General features: G+C 41.3%; 2 protein-coding genes and 1 long non-coding RNA gene across 3 annotated transcripts; 1 reads left to right on the top strand and 2 right to left on the bottom strand.

The window, feature by feature from the left end:
* Positions 1-446: 446 nt before the first annotated feature.
* Positions 447-2,450, bottom strand: pgam2 (phosphoglycerate mutase 2 (muscle)). The gene is made up of 3 exons (XM_057819297.1): positions 1,955-2,450; positions 1,689-1,869; positions 447-883 (listed from the first exon to the last, which is right to left on the bottom strand). The coding sequence occupies exons 1-3, from the start codon at positions 2,369-2,371 to the stop codon at positions 714-716; spliced, it is 768 nt and encodes a 255-aa protein (XP_057675280.1). The 5' UTR covers positions 2,372-2,450; the 3' UTR covers positions 447-713.
* A 2,669-nt stretch (positions 2,451-5,119) lies between these two features.
* On the top strand, positions 5,120-7,675 carry LOC130905969 (uncharacterized). The gene is made up of 3 exons (XR_009061181.1): positions 5,120-5,168; positions 5,328-5,443; positions 5,532-7,675. It is a non-coding gene; the product is annotated as an uncharacterized LOC130905969 (long non-coding RNA).
* nefma (neurofilament medium chain a) lies at positions 6,378-12,396 on the bottom strand. Its single transcript, XM_057819797.1, has 3 exons — positions 11,231-12,396; positions 10,534-10,658; positions 6,378-9,052 (listed from the first exon to the last, which is right to left on the bottom strand). Exons 1-3 carry the CDS (start codon positions 12,254-12,256, stop codon positions 7,165-7,167), a joined length of 3,039 nt encoding a protein of 1,012 aa, XP_057675780.1. The 5' UTR covers positions 12,257-12,396; the 3' UTR covers positions 6,378-7,164.
* Between the last annotated feature and the right edge of the window lie 6,128 nt (positions 12,397-18,524).

Here is an 18,524-nt window from a genome sequence, read left to right as displayed (position 1 = left end):
AGTAGTCAATAGACTGTTTAATACATTATTGTGTGTGGTGGTGGTGGGCGGGGGGTTTCTTCCAAGTGTGAAATATATATATTTTTTTAAACCTGTGACGCAAGAGATTATGTAAATAATTAGACCTTAATAATGTACAGTAGATGTACAATGTCCATTCACTCTAACACTTCTGCTCCTTTCTGTAATACAAGCAGGGCAGTTTAATGCCAGTAAACTGACTTGTATCTGCATTATGGGAATGCTGCCATGTTGAACCCAATGACTCCTCTCTATCCTCATCTCACTGTCCAGGATAAGATTTCAGAGCACTCTTTGCACTATGCTGAAAGCTGTTTTTCAAAATGGGGGGAAAATGATGGTGTACAAAATAACTTAAAGAATAGTGTAAAGAGACATTGAAAGAGATTTGGGGTTTCTGAAAGGAACCAGACACAAGCTTATATAAAACCTGGTTTCTTTATTGTTGGTGTCAAGGTGGTGGGACACAGCAGGTTGGTTTAGCCACAACTTAAAACAACTGAGGGATGTGCACATGTTGAGCTGGACGTTGTGTATGCTGTGGGCCTGTTTGTCAATTTGAGTTGACAGGCCATCCTTGCGCAAACCCGAGGCTTTCAAGACCCAAGTGTATTCGAGTTGGAATGGACTACAAAGATTGATGTACGTTTGGATAGGAGGTAAGGACAGTCTCTGGTTTGCCACTTAGGAGCTCACTTCTTCACTTTGCCTTGGGCAGCCACAGCTTCCATGGCCTTCCTCACAGTCTCCTCATCACCCAGGAAGGCCATAGGCTTCACAGGTTTCAAGTTTGCGTCCAGTTCATACACGATAGGAATTCCCGTTGGCAGGTTGAGCTCCATGATGGCAGCATCAGACATGCCTGTGAAAACACACACATGCGGTATTGCTTTTAATGTTCATGAGTATTTGTTATCTATAGCTATAATTCTTGTAACTTTCCATGTGAACAGGTACTTAGAAATATATAGAAGGACATTTTTTTTTTTTTTTAATAAATGGCGAAATTGTTTCGAGGACCTTATGTGTGAAAATTACAGGCACTAAAAAGTCTTTAAAACGAATTCTTATAAAGACCAGCACAAAATAAGCAACAGTATTTTTACCAAGTTAAAGGTTAAATAGCATATCTGCTTTACTGTTGAAAGGCTCTGGATTCAAATCTCGCCATATGCAAGTTGGAGTTTTCATGTTCTCTTCCTGTGCCTGCCCCCCCCCCAGCCTCCGGTTCCACATAGTGCACATATATCGTTCTTTAAATTCCCCAGAGCTGTGAGTGTAAATAGTTGTCAATATGCCCTAGCAATCAATGCTGGTTTTACCTCTCCCCCCTCCAGTCAGTGCTGGGATCGGTTAAGTGACCTTTAAGTGTTGCCCTTGTGGCTTTCTGCATGTGCAAGTCTGTCTGGCCACTCCACGAAACCTTTCGAGATAAAGGTCGCAACTGTAACGGGAACCAGGCTCATGACCCTCTCTTGTCCCTGAGCCCGTGGCTGCTATTTATATACAGTACATTCACTGTAAAAGTGTGTGGCTTTGTGTGTGCTTGTAACTGTTTCGTCACCCAAACTTGTGTATGTGAGAAATAGTTCAGTAACCGTTTCGTAGAGTTGGGCGTCTCCCCATAAATGTTTTTTTTTTTTTTTTTTGTCATTCTTTGTGCTCACCTTCAAGATGCTTGACAATTCCACGCAAGCTGTTGCCATGGGCTGCAATGATAACATTTTTTCCGGCTTTGATTTCAGGTGCGATGACCTCGTTCCAGAAAGGCAGGGCACGAGCAATGGTGTCCTTCAGTGACTCGCATGTAGGCAGCTCACCGGGCTTCAGGTTCTTGTATCGCCTGGACTGTAGGTCAATTAAATGGCCCACAAGGGTTTAGTACAAATTTAAACAAATACCTAATTATTTGCTTGAATTTCTGTTAGTTCACCTCACTGATGATGGAGTGGTAAGGGTGGTCCTTGTCCATGGGTGGAGGTGGGATGTCAAAGGAACGGCGCCAGATCTTCACTTGCTCCTCACCGTGCTTGGCGGCCGTCTCTGCCTTGTTAAGACCAGTGAGGCCTCCATAGTGGCGCTCATTGAGACGCCATGTACGGATCACCGGCAGCCACATCTGGTCTGTGCCTTCCATGATGGTCCACAAGGTCTTGACGGCACGTTTTAGCACAGAGGTGTAGCAGATATCAAACTTCATGCCTGCATCTTTGATGGCCTTGGCTCCTCTAGTAGCCTCCTCCACTCCCTTCTCGCTGAGGTCTGCATCGAACCAGCCGCAGAAGCGGTTTTCTTGGTTCCAGGCGCTCTCCCCGTGGCGGACGATAACCAGGCGATGAACAGCGGCCATCCTTAGACCGAATTTATGTGACCCTCAGTTCTTCTAAGTTGTGCACTCACTCTGGCTGACCCAAAGTAAAGCCAGCTTGACATTCCACTCTTTTTATAGCAGCAGGAGCACAGGCTTTATGTGACTGGCAAGCCCCCCCCTCACGTTCCGCCTGTGAGAGGCCTTCAGACTGTGATGGACATGCACACTGCCAATAGGAGAAGATGCCTGCGAAGGCCAAAGGTTAGCTACCAAGCCAAAATAGTAACATGACTTTTAAAGTGAGGCTGTTGAACAAATGTGTGAACTGTGAAGATCAGACGTTATGCTTCAGACATCAGACATTTTACCATAGAGGAAATTGAGATTCCTCAGATAGATAGTGAACCTTTTACCACCAGTGTTGAGTGTGAAGTTAGTTAGTGTAAATTATGGTGATAATATGGATGATAATTGATGCTGCAAAATTATTTTTTAAAAGTGCGTAGTAATGCAAAATGTTGCAGAAATGTAAGTACAGTAGACAACTGGAAAAAACCTGTGCAGTACTGATTTTTTTTTTTTTAAATCTTTTTTTTTTTTTTTTTTTTTTTTTATCTAATGCTAAGCTTTGAAACTGTTCAAGATAAGCTATACTGTAAAATGTTTTTCCACCTGTATAGTCGTTTATAGTGCTGAATAAGTGTACAGCTTTATACTAAAAGTTGTTTCTAATATTTAGGTTGCCTCATTTCGTTTCAGGACTCAGGAGTCAATACAATGAAAATCACTGTACGATGCCACAGGAGCACAGAATGCTACCGCATTGTTAACTACAACCACAATAACAATGGCTAATTTTACAATATTAAACATATTTTTTTAACATCGTTGTTCTGTGTCGAAGTGAATTGTTACATTCAGTATCACGTCTGCAAAGGCATCCATAAGTTTATTAGCAGAACTTTGCCTGCCCCCCAGTGGTCAAATGTGATAGCGGTTGGTAAATCAAGAACGGGCAGTCACTAACATTCCATCACCCATACAAATAATGCATATTTAACAACGTAAAAATATAATACATTAAACAGTTCTAAAGCTAAAGATTGTTTTTGTGGTGGTCTAAACTAAAAGCTTAAGTTTTGACAACTGTTTGAAATCCTGATTTATAAATTAATTTAAATCAAATGGGCTCCAAACTTAGAATTTTAGTTTAAATATCACCAAAGATTTAGATCTTTTTAATTTTAAAGTATGTATTGCATCATGAATGCCACCTATAGATTGTGAACATGAGGCTCATATAGTCTTGATCAAGAGGAGTATAAAGCCAGAGCGTCAACAAACTAGAAGCAGGATGCACACCGTACACTTAATTGGGCGGAATTTGAGAACTTTGTTCTGTTCAAAGTTAGTAAAACCATATTATTGGAAGTCTCTAAATTCTGACTAAATGACATTTTATATATTTTGTGTAGTGATTTCCTTGCATGAGGTCATTTGAAGAATCTCAGCCCTACTATCATAGGCTAAACTTGTTTAATGTTTACAGTCAGAAATCCTAGTGTAATTTTGTGTGTGCTGAAACATGCGTTGGTGTGACAGAATATGTGAAAACAACACCTTACTGTTTTGTGAGTATAAGATACTTGCGGGGAACGATGCTTAGGGCAGAAAAGCATAAAGGATGCGAGACAGAAAAGTACTGCAGGCTGCGGCTTTCCTGTATGCAGCTTCTTCAATGACAGCAGAATTCAGTGATTGACCTTGATGTGAAGCACAGTGCTGCAGTGCAGCTAGGGTTTATATAAGGAGTGGGAACCTCTTGGTACCTCACGATACGATTTGCGGTACAAAGCTCACGATAACGATCATCTGACGATATGTCGATACGATTATCGATACATTGGTCAGGAAATCATTCTAGGATATTTTACTAACAACTAATAAACAGAAAATAAGCTGCTGTGAATTGGAATGAGTTTATCACTAGTAGATGTCCAATCCATTTAAACTGATTGAACGGATTGAACGTCTATGGCCGTCAGTGGTAGCCAATGCCAGGCAATGAGGTACTTTTGGGCCATTTAAGGTCATTTACCTGTTGATTTTCAGTTACTTTCTGTTGATTCTGGGGTATTTTATGGGTCACTTCCTGTTTATTTCGAGTTACAGAACAGGAGGTAACCTGGGAATCACCCAAATGTATAGGCAGTGACTCAGACTTAACAGGAATTGACCTGTAAATGCCCTAGAATGAACAGCAAGTAACAGAATGACTGTGAATGCTCTGGTTTTGAATGAACGAACTTTCCCATTCTAAATGGATTGTATTTCGAGCACCGTCAATGGCAGCCTTATAGTTAACTGAGACACTATTATGGTGGAAGATTTTGGTAGCCAGTTGTTGGTTCCTTTTTTTTTGTTTGTTTGTTTGTTTTTGTTTTTTTTTAAACATTGACACCTTTTTAAAACGATATCTCAATTCTTGGCAGGAGCATATCGATAACCTTTTGGGATACAAAGTATCACGATATATCACCATTTCGAAATTTTGTCACACCCCTAGTTTATATACAGCGTGACCAAGTTGCATCCATATAAAAATGCCAACTATACCCTGAAAACAATGCGAATTTTCACATTCAAGTGACACAAATGCAGCATTCTGAATTTTCTCTGTTCCTCCCATTAGTGTGTGAAGTTGTGTAGGAATGATTTTGTATAATATGTGATTGGCTGGTAACCTGACCAGGTGAATCATGTTACCCAAAATTGTATAAATAAGTTCCTGATCACCTGGGACCCTAATGAGCAGAAGCGGTAAAGAAAAGTGAAGGTGATGCTAACAAGTCCCTAGTGGAATTGATGTTATAATCTGAATGGATGATTTTCTGTCTATTATAAAATGTAATTTGTGTTAAAATGTCTTAAAATCAGCTTATGTGGCTGGGAAACCTTCGAATGAATTAAATTAAATCAAGCCATGTCACATTAGGAAGCGATGACAGCTTTGACGAAGGCAGGAGTTGCGGCCAAAACTATCTACCTAGTAGAACTTTTCCTCTTCCTTCAACCCACAATGATAATGAAGAGGACAAAAAAGAGGATGGTGTGAGTGTACCTTCCATTGTTTTGTGATAAAACCATAGTCGTTATTTTTTTTTTTTTTTTGGCTGATATTTATTTTATGTCCTCACAGATTCCTGCAGGAGTGGGAAGAGGCATCCTAAAGAAAAGGTCAGACTGAACAAACTGCACACAAGACAGTGGCATCAGTACTAGGAAGAATCTACTGCCTAAACTCGATGAAGCTGCATCTAATTTTTACTTCAGTCTACAGCAGTTGCACTTAACTCTTGAAGAACTGCCTGGTCACAACCAAAAAACACTCATGTTATATGTGAGTCAGAAACACAAACCTGAAACCAAAGTTGAACGTAACTCCAAAAAATATGTTTAGTGGATGGACAACACTGCTTATCAACAGAAGAATGCAATACAGTGCCTAATCCTACTATACTGTAACATGGAAGCATGTTTTGGAGCTGTGTTTCTGGGGATTAAGTTCATCTGAAAGAATAATGAACGTTTGGAAATGGAAGACAGAGTTTGCACAAAACCTTTCTTTTTCTAGAAAGAAAAAAAGTGATGAAAACCCCACGATAACAACTGATCTTTAGTGGTGTTAAACAAAGGCACTTAAAAATTTTGGCAGGTGACCACCATCGAACGTGGGTTCAAATGTTGATTTTGAACATTTCCACATCACAATTAGAAGTGGATGTGCAGTCTTTTGCAACGGTATTTTTTTTTTTTTGCAAGAAAGATCAGGTGGTTTGACTGGGTTGTGGAGGTTTATGTCATATTAAATCGCAAGACATCACTATTTACGAATGACATTTACAGTATATAAAAGACAATTGATCAAAGTATTAAAGTATGCAATTTGTGAATTTCTTAGTCTTTTAATAAAGGACAAGATCATGTTTAAACAGGAAACAAAAGAGAAATCATATGAGGGGAAAAAAGACATGACAAGGTGGGATTCCACATCATGATGTTTATTAAGCAAATGCTGCTGGGAAATTGTTGATGTAAGGTCACGGGCCTGCAAACAGTAGCACCTCATAAATTTCAATATTTCAAGTCAGGTTACTATGCGAATGCAAGAATGCTACACCCTAAGCACTCGTACAGTATTTCTTTGTATTTGCGCTTGGGTAAACGTAACAGACAGGGATTCAAAAGCATGTTTAAGGCTAGGACTTTCGCGGGGTCCGTCGAAAACTCCATGTAGTTGTTTGATCATCCTGTTGTCATTCGCTGCTGCAGGTGTGTCATTTCTTTTTGGCTGAGTTGCTATGGTCACGTCAGGTATAAGGCTACGTAAACACAGCATTTTTACGTGTGCAAAGGACCCCCCAATAACCATCCACCCTCGCCACCCTTCCCTCATTACTTACGCTACAAAAAAGTCATATACTATATAATGGATCCCCTAACATACAGTGTCTTCTCTGTCATTCATACATACATACATCGGTGAGGAAAGTGCCCTCCCCTCCAGCCCCTGAGCCAAAGCATGCAAAGCCCACCCCAAAACCCACAAGCCCATCAGTGAACAGCGGCAAAAACGGAAGAAGAAATGTCTTGATGGCTCGCCCCTCTCAGCGTCTGCAAACATGCATTTCTAACATTTGTAGCATTTGGCTTCTCTCTAAGTTTTGTATGTTATATTATGTCGCTCTAGCTGTATGGTGTTCTCTTATGTTAGTTCTGCTTGATTGCTTTTCATCACGCTGACTCCCCGAATTGCCGTTGAGGCCAACTCCTCAGTCACCCTCAGTCACCTGCTTGATTGACTGGCTGGAGTGCTTCTCCGTCTTCATGGTGGAGACCAACTTCTCCTGCAGTGTTTCCTCCATTTCCTTCACCGTTTCGGTAACTGTGATGGACTTGGTGACCTGCTGTGAGCCGTCTTCCCCTGTAGTGATGGTCTCCACCGTTTTGGTGATCACCACCTTCTGGCTAGCGTCGTCCTTGACGGGACTTTCGTCCACGCCGTTGATAATCACTTCGTTGCCCTCGCCCTTTTTCTGCTCCTCTTCCTTTGAGCCGGTCTTGTCCACATCGCCATTCATTGCGGCATCTTTTGTCTTCTTGGTGTCTTCAGCAGGCTTCGATGTGTCAGGTTTGCTTGTTTCCGTCTTAGGAGATTCTGCCTTTGGTGGTTCTTGCTTTGCTGATTCTGACTTCGGGGACTCTGCTTTTGGGGAGATAGCCTTCGGTGATTCGTCTTTGGGGGATCCGGGCTTGGGGGATTCTGATTTAGGGGACTCTGCCTTGGGGGAGCCAGCCTTGGGTGAGTCTTCTTTAGGTGATGTAGGCTTTGGAGATTCTGATTTAGGGGACTCTCCTTTAGGGGAGGTAGCCTTCGGTGAGTCTTCTTTAGGTGATGCAGGTTTGGGAGCTTCCGATTTAGGAGACTCTGCTTTTGGGGGGGTTGTTTTTGCCGAGTCTTCCTTGAGAGTTGCAGGCTTGGGAGATTCTGATTTAGGGGACTCTGCTTTAGGTGATCCTGACTTTGGGGAGTCAGACTTGGGGGAGAGAGGTTTTGGAGATTCCGTCTTGGGGGAACTAGCTTTTGGGGATTCAGACTTTGGGGAACTTTGCTTTGGTGATATAGACTTTGGGGAATCTGCTTTTGGCAACTCTGTCTTGGGAGAGCTAGCCTTTGGTGAACTTGCTTTTGGAGACTCTGTCTTGGGCGAGCCAGCCTTTGGAGATTCGGACTTTGGGGAACCACCTTTTGGGGACTCTGTCTTGGGTGAACCAGTCTTTGGGGAACCGGCTTTTGGGGATTCAGACTTTGGAGAAGTAGTTTTGGGGGAATCAGATTTTGGGGAACCACCTTTTGGGGATTCAGGCTTGAGAGAATCGGGCTTGGTTAGTTCTGTTTTGACACTTTCGTCCTTTTTGGCTTCAGGTTTTGCAGTATCTGTTTTCTGAACTTCTAATTTGGCTACTATTGTCTTTGCCACAATGTCTTCAATTATGACCTTGTCATCTTTTGCCCCTTTGTCATCTTCATTATCCTCCTCGTCGTCTCCATCTTTGGATGCTTTGTCTTCATCCTCTTCGACATCAGCGTCTTCTCCCCCGCTGGCCTCGTCACCATCCTCTTCATCTTCTTCCTCTGTAGTCTTCATATTCTCAGGAATGGCTTTGGAATCCTGAGATTTGGAGCAAAGGACAGTTTCCTCTACTACCTCCTCGTCATCACCTGCCTCCTCTTCTCCTTTGTTACCCTCATCCTGATCGTCCTCATTTTCCTCATCATCCTCACCCCCTTCTTCCTCATCACCACCCTCCTCATCACCGTCATCGTCCTCCTTTGCCGGTGCCTTCGAACTAACTTTGGTATCGGTTGCAGCTACAACTTCCTCTTCCTCCACTTCATCGTCCTCGTCACCTTCATCTTCTTCCTCCCCTGCGCTGCCTTCGAGTGTGGCCGAGAGCTCCTGGGCAATCTGATCTAGTGCGTCTTCCATGTTGGCCTTGTCATCCTCAACCCTGGTTTCCTCGATGATCTCCTCGACAAACTTATGTTGCACCTTCAGTCTTGGAGGTTCTGATTTGATCATTGAGATTCTGGAGGATGAAACAGCGGGACGATGGGAGAATGTGCTGAAGTGGGTCTCCTCACCTTCCAGAAGTTTCCTGATGGAATAATGAATGATTACGTCACTGACTATTTGATTGTTTTTCCCAGTTGTCTTCGATTGGCAATAGCAAAACTTATGAATAAATCATTTCAATTTATCTTTGACATATTATGTATATGATCATAATTATCTGTGTATGTTGAGCCTGAATCAACAGTACCTCTGTGGGTTGCACCCAAGTCAAGGCACTTCATTTTCAGTCAATTAGAAGGAATGGAAAGCATTATTTAACAATTATTTGTATAATTCATAATTTCCTTCTATCTGATTATATGCTTATAAATAGTAGAAACCTTGTTGTCTTTGTCCATGCAATAAAGTTTAACATGCAATTAACAAATGTGATATTGAGCACTATGTTAAAACATAAAAAAATATGTATTCATAAAAACTTTCTCACCCAATCCATGCTATGGTGTTTTTCCCCTTTGTTAAATTTTGCAATATATCAAGGTATTCTTAAAATAATACAAATAAGTAACCCCCCCCCCCCCCCCCCCCCCCATTTCCAGGAACACTTAAACTGAGAAATTTGAATTGTATGTTTACTAACAAACTTCAACATATCGTCAAAGTCCTAAAATAATTGCCTATCATAACTCCTGTCCAAAAATTATATCAGTAATTTTTTTTTTTTTTTTTTTTTTAATATGTTTGGTTTTGGAGTTGCATTGTGGTGGCATTTGGACTTGTCTGAATTGGTCTTGCTTGCAGCAGCTACTAAGTAGATAACCTATTATAACAATTTCTGAAAATATTTTATATATGTTTTTTTTCCCTGTGATATAACAATTAATGTCTTTAATCTTGACTGGACTAGCCTCATGTTTCAAGTGCCACTATGCGAATGCCAGTTTTTACTGTTTACTTTCGTTTATACACATGTACTGTATACATGCTTGAAATTATTTGCACTTCATGTATAGTTTGAACCAATTATTTTTATTTAGTTTGTATTTTCCTCGTTTTTTGCTGAAGTTTGACATCTGCTGCAAATTATATGCATGTTTGGTTGAATGAATATGCTAAATTGTTACATCTAAAGATGCTAAATTTCATAGATGTCAATGTTCGTTTGAAGGGTTTTTTGCCTTTTGGTTTGGTGACCTAAGATATTTAGTGGAGTTTTCTCCATCTTATTACATCAGCTGATGTATGCGCCAGTTAATGATGATCATCATGAAGACACTCACTGTAGAAAATTTTGACATTAATATATTAATAATTTGTTAGGGGAGAAATTAACAAAAAATGTTATATATATATTATAAAACTGTTGTCAACATTAAGGTCATATGTTTGCTTGAACTATGTCCCAAACCCTGGATTGGTCACCGTCCAAATAGCAATTTTGAAATGACCATTTATGGTGGGGAAAGGGTATTGCAGTGATATTCAGCAATACATGATTTCCGATCTGCTTTTTCCTCACTTCAAATGTGAGTGGCTAAATTGTTGCAAATATGTGTGTTTTACCTGTATGCGGCAATCTCGATGTCCAGGGCCATCTTGACATTGAGCAAGTCCTGGTACTCGCGCAAATGACGTGCCATCTCCCATTTTGTGTTCTTGAGCTCATTGTCCAGCTGATGGATCGTTTCCTAGAAAACACAGATATTTGATTAAGAAAACTTAATCGCTTGTGTTTCAGGATTACTGAAATTATCATTATGGGGGGGGAAACATCACTTTGACTGTATTTTACCTTTATCCATGTAAGTTGCATGCAGTACTTTATATACAGTTTATTCTGACGCAGTTATTTGATTACTCTCAGAGACTCCTCATTTCTATGCACCCCGCCCTGGAGGAGCGGTGGTGTGATGCAAGGACGTGGCCAGTGAGGGCATCCCGCCATGATTCTTACTCAGCAAAATTATAGAGAGAGAAAGTATGGGGGAGAGATTCTGCTGCAGTCTTTTCCATTAACTCTTTCAGGACACTTTGAAAGGAGTTAGTCACTGCAAAGAAAATAATAAAAACGTCCCTATAGGAAAAGGTATTTAATTTCTATTTTGGTTTAACAAATGTTTTATAAGGGGAATATTCTTTGTCCATCACAGTAAACACTGCGGCTCGATTGTGTGCAAAAGTGTAACAATGAATGAATTTGAAGTTGCATTCATTTATGATGGTGTTTTCGTGGAAATGCACGTCGCGGCGGCTGTGTTACCTGCAGACCGGCCAGGTCGCTGTTGTGGCGGTCCTCGATGTCTCCGAGCTGCCTCTCCAGGGAGTCTCTGGTGCCGCGCACCGACTCCAGTTCCACCGTCTTGGACTGCAGCTGGCGGCGGTAGTCGCTGATCTCGTCACGCGCGTTCTTGATGGCGTCCTTGTTCTGCTCGGATGCTTCGTTTAGCTTGGCGTAGTGGCACATGAACCAGCTCTCCACTTGCTGCAGGTTCTGGTCGGAGTGACCCTCCAGCTCGCTGCGGATCTCGCGCAGAGCCTCGGTGATGTCAGCCCGCTGCGGGTCTCTCCTCTCTACTGTCACCTGAGACGCCTGAATGTGACCCAGGAGCTCGCTGACTTCTTCTTCGTGGTTGTTGCGGATGAAGGCGATCTCGTCCTGCAATGACTGTACTTTCTTCTCCAGTTCTGACTTGAGTAGCTCCGAGTCGCCGGTGTCCTTCTTGAGGATGCGTATAATGGCCTCTGTGTCCTCTCGGACGCGCGCTTCCTCGTCCAGGCGCTCCCTGAGCCTCTGGATGTCATCCTCCAGGTGGTCGCTGTCGAGCTGGATCTGAGACTTGTCGCGGTGGATCTGTTCGAGCGTAGCGCGCAGCTCCTGCAGTTCCTGATCGAACAGGTCACCCAGCTGCGAGCGGGACACTTGCTGGTGCCTCAGGGCCTGGATCTCGTCCTCGATCTGCTTGTTTTGTTGCTCCAGATAGTGCACCTTGTCGATGTACACGGCGAAGCGGTCGTTCAGCCCCTGGAGTTGCTCCTTCTCGTTGGAGCGCCTGGAGGAGTCCGCGCTCAGGAGGGAACTTTGGCTCAGCTCGAAGGTGTCTGCGCGGGGCTTGTTCGCGTTCCTCTTGTACGTCGCGCTGGTGTTGGAACCCGGGCTGGCCCGGGACCAGGTCTGGGAGCGGAATCCAATGGTGGAGGCGGAGGGGGAGCCGGCCGATCGGCTGTAGCCGTAGCTGCTCGCCCTGCTGTCCATAACTCTCCGAAAGGGGCTCCCTATGGCGTCCATCCGGCCAAGTGTGCGAGAACTAATAAGAGAAGAGTGACTATATGGGTGTGAGGGGGAACGCGTAGGTATGCGTGTGGGCGCAGGTGTGAGGGGTGGATGGCTTTCACAGCGACTGCCACCTCGTCCGGGTGCACTTTTTATATGGCGAGCCTTGGCATGCTCATCAGGCAACTTGCTGCCACTCTGCTGCGCAGGGAGGGAGTTGTTCACATCACAGCCTCTGCTATTGGCCAGTCTCCAACACGTGATTACCAGTGTTATCTGAGTTTAAGCGTTTTATATCTAAATGTCAGGAGTGGAGTTGCAAATGAACTATTACTTAAGGTCATGTATTGAAAATTGTATTGTCCTCTTTCTCGAATCTGCATGGGATGGCGCCTCATGCAGCAAAATGTCACCTTTTCTGCAGATGATTAAAACAAAAAACCTCAATACAACATAACAAAATCGTTTTCTGTTTTAAAAAAAAAAAAAGGGGGGGGGGGGGGGGAAGCGCAACAAAAAAGTGAAACATCCCTCTGACTCTCCAGGCACAGGAAAAAAAGCAGGACATCTAGAGTTATTGTTGCATGTTTAATTGGAGACACAATTTGTTGTACTGAGTTTTATGTGTTGAAATGCTGATTAATTTATTGGACAACCATCATGTGTCTCTGCAATGGGACATGCTTTTTTTGCGGCGGGCCCTTTCGATTTCACTAAGCTAGAATTAATCATTCATTATCCGTATGGCTTATCCTCACGAGGTTCACAAGAGTGCTGAATCCTGTCCCACCTGACTGTGGGCAAGAGGCAGGATACACCGGTTTTGAGCCAATCACAAGGCACAAACTGAAAAAAAAATCATTCACATCTACATACTCAATATTCAAACATGATACACTGTTTTGTTTTGGGTTTTTTTAGATCAATTTGAGACACCTAATTGAGGTTTATAATTCAGGCATTCAAAATTCCAAATGATTCCAAATAATCATTATGTTTTATCTTTAAGCAATGGTAAAGGATAATCATGGCGTATTAACCATTGGAGACTTTTTGAATGACTTGTAATTTTAGTTGTTGCATTAAATTAACTAAGTTAATGTTTGTGTACATGTTTGCACATGTGTCAATTTGAGGAAGGAAGATTTTTAAAATACGGGGTGGAAAGAAACCCAAAAAACATCATACACAGCAACCTACCTACACAAAATGGTATTTAGTTTTCCATTGAATGCAATTCTGACTTGCATGTATATATTTATAGTTAAAAGCTGAGTTGCAGCTTTCAGGGATTTGAACGTATTTACCATTTTTCTTAGGCGTTGGTTATATTTTTTTCAATTATGCTTTGATCCCATTGTGTAGCCCACTAAAAAAGACATCTTTACCCTCTTGTAGCTTCCTCACATACTAGTATTAGTCGAATAAAAATGATTGCATATGTGGACTATAGATGCATCAAAAGCAGGCCATCTGGGTTGTTTTCCCGGAAACACCGACAATTTAGTAATATTACACTGCCTTACAACATATTTACTTCCTGAAATAGTCTTTATTCTTTCCAATATTGCATGTCTGCACACTTATTAAGGTGTCCTTTAATGTTAATACATGCACGATTAAAAACCTTTTAGCAGCATCATTGCGGGCGATTGACAGTTTACTCTATTGATTACCTGTAAACCTGAATGTTCCTCTTTTAAGTCAATGTGGTCGATGTACAAGGATTGGCAGCTAGTGGAGGGGGTGATGCACCAAAAACAGCTGCATCAAAGCCTTGAGTTTTTCATTACTGTTCTATCAGCATTCCTCTTCATGAGAGCTGTGTGTCTATTTTTAGTACTATATCTACTGTAAATGAACACATCCAGGAGTCACAACCCTGCACGATGTTCCATTGTCCTTGAGGGCTGCTCGGTGAGGATGCCAGACTTTTAGATGTCATGTCATTGGGTCTTGTGCAGGCCCTTAGAGGGTGACAGTCAGTGCGGCGTGATGAGTGGGGCTGGGTGGAGCCCTGCAACAAGAGCCGGCGAGCCATCGGCTTGAGTTCAAGGCTCAAGCGCACTGCAGAAGTGGCTGGAATGATACTGCAGCCAAATACACGCATCCGAATCTGGGCCATCAATTAGTCTGACAAATACACACAAAGAGGTTCTCAAGTCACAAACATACTGTATCTAGGTGTTGAAATGCAGATGCCTCTTGTCGTTCGATGCTGTGTACAGAGAATGCAAGGACAGTGTGACCTCGTATAGAGCTGATGCACAGCTGACGAGCGCATCTACACGATGTTACCATGTTGTAAATGAGCTGACTAAGCAGAAACATTTGCGCCATGAATACATACAGCACTCTAGTTGTTCGAATTGATGACTTTTTTTTTTTTTTTTTCTTGCTTTGACAGCAGTGGAATATACATCCACTAGAGTTTACCAAGAATAATGAATCTAAACAGTGTTTTTACTGTTGCAGATGGTGTACAAGAGGATCAGACATTGTGATGCACACAAATGAACTCATTAAGCTACAACCACAATGGTGGTGAGAGGTAATCATTTTCGGTTGCTGCTTCCCTATATTAGTACCGGGGTTTTGTTAGTATTTGTGCACAGACACTGTTTTATGGTTAGTGGGTGTAGGTTTGCATAAGCACGTTAGGGACAAAACACAACTTTTCAGGATGCTAAAATTGTCCCCATCAACTTTTAAGCAATTTTATTTGCATTATATAATGAGTTCAGTTATATAGGGAATTTAGATTGTCTTCCCATATGTTGTAAGGACATGTTTGCTAATAAAAACCACACATTTATTCTGAAAGTTTTCAAAATGTTTCTTTAGTAGTTTTTTAAAACAAAGGTTTGAATCGAACAGTGTATCACCTGAACCAATGCACGTAAATGTTATTGTCAGTCGATACAGATTTATTTTCTCCAGCAAAAAGTGTACATGCAGGTTGTGCTGTTATACTGTATCATCCCTACTAATGTTGAGACCAAACCTACGCCCTTGGACTGTAGGGACATAACACTACCAACTTTTCAGTATGCTGAAATTGTCCCTACCAACTTTTAAGCAACCTTATTTGCATGATATAATGAGTTCAGTTATATAAGTAATTTAGGTTTTCTTCATATGTTGTAAGGATAGAATAGACACTAGCATTATTAAGTGCATTCTTTTCATTATGTTCAGACTTACATTTAGCCCTTTTCAATTGCTGAATGTGCCAGTCCATTTTATTCCCTAAAACGCATGTTGATTGGCTGATGACTAGACCCCCCCACGCCACACATGCACATGCACACTCACATAGCCCTGACAGATTCATGTCAACACATGCCGCCTCCTCCGCCCCCTTCGAAGAGGAGAGATATTAGAAGTTTTTTTTGGCCAGCAGCAGCCACTGTAAGTAATGTAAAAATACATCAATGTTTGTTGTGAAAGTGGGGGAAACACCAGTAATTTTGTTATTGAAAGTCCGACCTGCATCAGAGTCAGAATAACATTAGACTGTGTGAACTTGCTAACTTGCAAAACTACTGCGGTCATGCCAGCCTACACAAGGAACAATGAAGTCAAGCTAGCTGTCCCTCATTAGGACGCTTGTTTGCATTATGTGCATTACGGTAATGCAACGTGGTGGCTTCAGAGTACAAGTCATTTTATTGAAAAAAATAATAATACGAAGAAAAAAAAACGGGGAGCTTTCCAAGAATGGGTCCACTTCAGGACACTGACATGAACATATGAACTGACATGAAAAAAAAATCTGTGAAATGAAATCACACATCAGAATTTTATGAGAGTATTGTATTTTGGTTCGAGTCTTGGGTTAGTCTAGTACTAATATGCTCAGATGTAGATTGGTCCTTGGATATGATTTTTTTCTTTTCATTTTTTTTCTCCAAATCACTCCCCCCCCCCCCCCCCCCCCCCCCCCAAATCACTTTTTTTTTTTTTTTTCTAACAGTATTTTAGTTTGAGTCAAGGGGTGCTCCAGTGTCCCCCAGAAGTGGACCCATTCTTGAATATCTCCCCGGTATTTTAATGAAGTGGCTTGCACTTCAAAATGTTTTAGTAGTTTTTGAAAACAAAGGTTTGAATCAAACCTTGTATCACCCGAACCAGTAGAAATCAATACAGATTTATTTTGCATTGATCATTTAGCATATCAATTAATTTGGTTTATATTTGTGAGAAATGTAGCCCTGACCCCCGTTCAATATTCTGTTTGGTCCTATTTATGTCCCATTCCCCAGCAAAAAGTGTACATGCAAGTTATGCTGTTATATCGTCCCTACCAATGTTGAGACCAAACCTACGCCCTTGGTAATGGACAATCACACTTTTAAAAAAAAAAAAAATGGATTGCATGAATCGCATATGTCAGAGTAGTCAGAGTAGAGTAGTCGGTTGGTTTTTAAAATTACCGCAGCAAGAGGACCCACTGTATTAAATATGATGGTAAAATATTTGTGTGTTGTAAACGTCTTACTGGACACAAGTGGGGACCATAAGGGTTCTGCATTGGTCCCCTCTTTTTTGTCATATACAGTATATGAATGACTTTGTCCAATGTAAATTGTCGTTTCTATGCCGAGGACACTTATTTCCTATTGTGTATCAACTCTTTTTATAGGCTGTCAAAGAGTTGCAGAAAGCTTTGGTAGTTGTCCAGCACTAATTAATTTGCCTGAAATATGTCATCAACGCATACTAAACCAAGCTTATGTTATTTTCGAGCTGTAAAAAGTTGCCTCAAATAATTCCCACAATGTCCATTCTCAAATGGAATGAAACATATAGTCAGTATGTACAGTATTATTACTCCGGTGGCGTGATTAATTTCTCACTGACTTTAAATCACATATGGAAAATTCTGTGACGAATGGACTAAAATTAGGTTATGAGTCTGAAAATGAAATGTTTTAAAATGTAATGGGAAAAAATGGCGTGTTTTCGCAACAGTTTTATCCGTGATTGATTATGCATCATATTATTGCATGAATGCTGCTGTTCAATGGCTCCTAATGATCAATGTTTATCACGCTTCTCTGAGATTCATTACTAACTGTAATGTCCAGAGAGCACTTTCAATTACTGTTTACTCTTGTACAGGATTGTCTTCTGTGGCCATTCAAAGAACCAGTCATTGATATACTTTTATTTGTAAGACAATATTGTACCGACTGTCTTCATAGATTTGTATTATAATTGCCGTAATTTCCACACTATAGAGTTCACCGATAGCCCAATTTTCATAAAATTTAAGGGGAAAAAAATCTATATATTCCTGCATCTGACAGTAAGCCACATGTGCCAAGTCTTATTGTAGGATTTTTACATTGAGCAATTATGCACACATTTGATTGATCAAAATTCTATTTATAAACCAAATTAACATAATTTGCTGCCACCCCTCCCAGTCCAGATGGAGAGGACGTCTATTGCCGTCAATGGCACTGAGACATATTAATTTCACCCATCTCAGTTCAAACTGTTTTGATGTCTGTCACTTTCAATTGCCGTGAGTTTTAAAAAAGTATCTTAATCTTGATGGAGTAGTTCCAGGCAAAATAAAGGTTAATTTAAAATACAGGTAGACCCCAGTTTATGAACAAGTTACGTTCCTGCACTGGCGATTTTATCCGGATTTCCGCGTTAATCAGAATGAACCCTTTAAATACCTCAAAACAGCCTCTAAATGAAATTTAAAAACCATCCAAAAACATGTATTATACGTCATTGTCCTGTCCTTGCCAAGACGTTGGAGCTAGCTAAGTCCTAGCTAAGAGTGAGCTAAGCTCTGAAATGATGATGTCAGACGTCCGTGTGGTTTGCTGACTTTATTCAGCTGCTCATGACATCAACACTTGCAGAATGAAACTAAAATTAAATGAAAAATGAAATTAAATCAGTCTCATCTTCAATGACAACAATTCAAATTTGCGTGTAAAAGTAGCTGCTGATACAGCAATAACAAACGATTAGCATGTATCAGTTAGCGTCTCCACATAAAAAACAATCACATAAACTCGCCCCAAGTATTCGACCACAATTGAAAACGCACAATAAAAAGCACAAAACAGGTTATATACAGCCGTCGGCTCTGGATGCTTCACAAACAGCAAATGTGCGCGCAGGCTGTCACCTCTGTCACTCGCCTGCTCTGTGTGTGCGTAAAGGTGGGTGTGTCTGTACATGTACTAGCTTCATGTTCTACGCTTCCTGCGCCAAAATAAAAACATGTATTACAAAACAAAAGTCAACATAAAAA

The sequence above is a fragment of the Corythoichthys intestinalis genome, chromosome 17 (assembly GCF_030265065.1).
Source record: "Corythoichthys intestinalis isolate RoL2023-P3 chromosome 17, ASM3026506v1, whole genome shotgun sequence".
NCBI lineage: Eukaryota > Metazoa > Chordata > Actinopteri > Syngnathiformes > Syngnathidae > Corythoichthys > Corythoichthys intestinalis.
The sequence above is the reverse complement of the archived record's forward strand: the minus strand, read 5'-3'. Positions and strand labels throughout refer to the sequence as shown.

Bases quoted from the DNA above. Each gene is read 5' to 3' on its own strand.
- pgam2 (XM_057819297.1), bottom strand. From the start codon at position 2,371: ATGGCCGCTGTTCATCGCCTGGTTATCGTCCGCCACGGGGAGAGCGCC. The intron at 1,870-1,954 runs GTGAACTAACAG...ATTGACCTACAG, and splicing joins ACCACTCCATCATCAGTGAG to TCCAGGCGATACAAGAACCT. The intron at 884-1,688 runs GTGAGCACAAAG...GTGTTTTCACAG, and splicing joins AATTGTCAAGCATCTTGAAG to GCATGTCTGATGCTGCCATC.
- nefma (XM_057819797.1), bottom strand. From the start codon at position 12,256: ATGGACGCCATAGGGAGCCCCTTTCGGAGAGTTATGGACAGCAGGGCG. The intron at 10,659-11,230 runs GTAACACAGCCG...TGTGTTTTCTAG, and splicing joins GCGACCTGGCCGGTCTGCAG to GAAACGATCCATCAGCTGGA. The intron at 9,053-10,533 runs GTAAAACACACA...TTATTCCATCAG, and splicing joins ATCGAGATTGCCGCATACAG to GAAACTTCTGGAAGGTGAGG.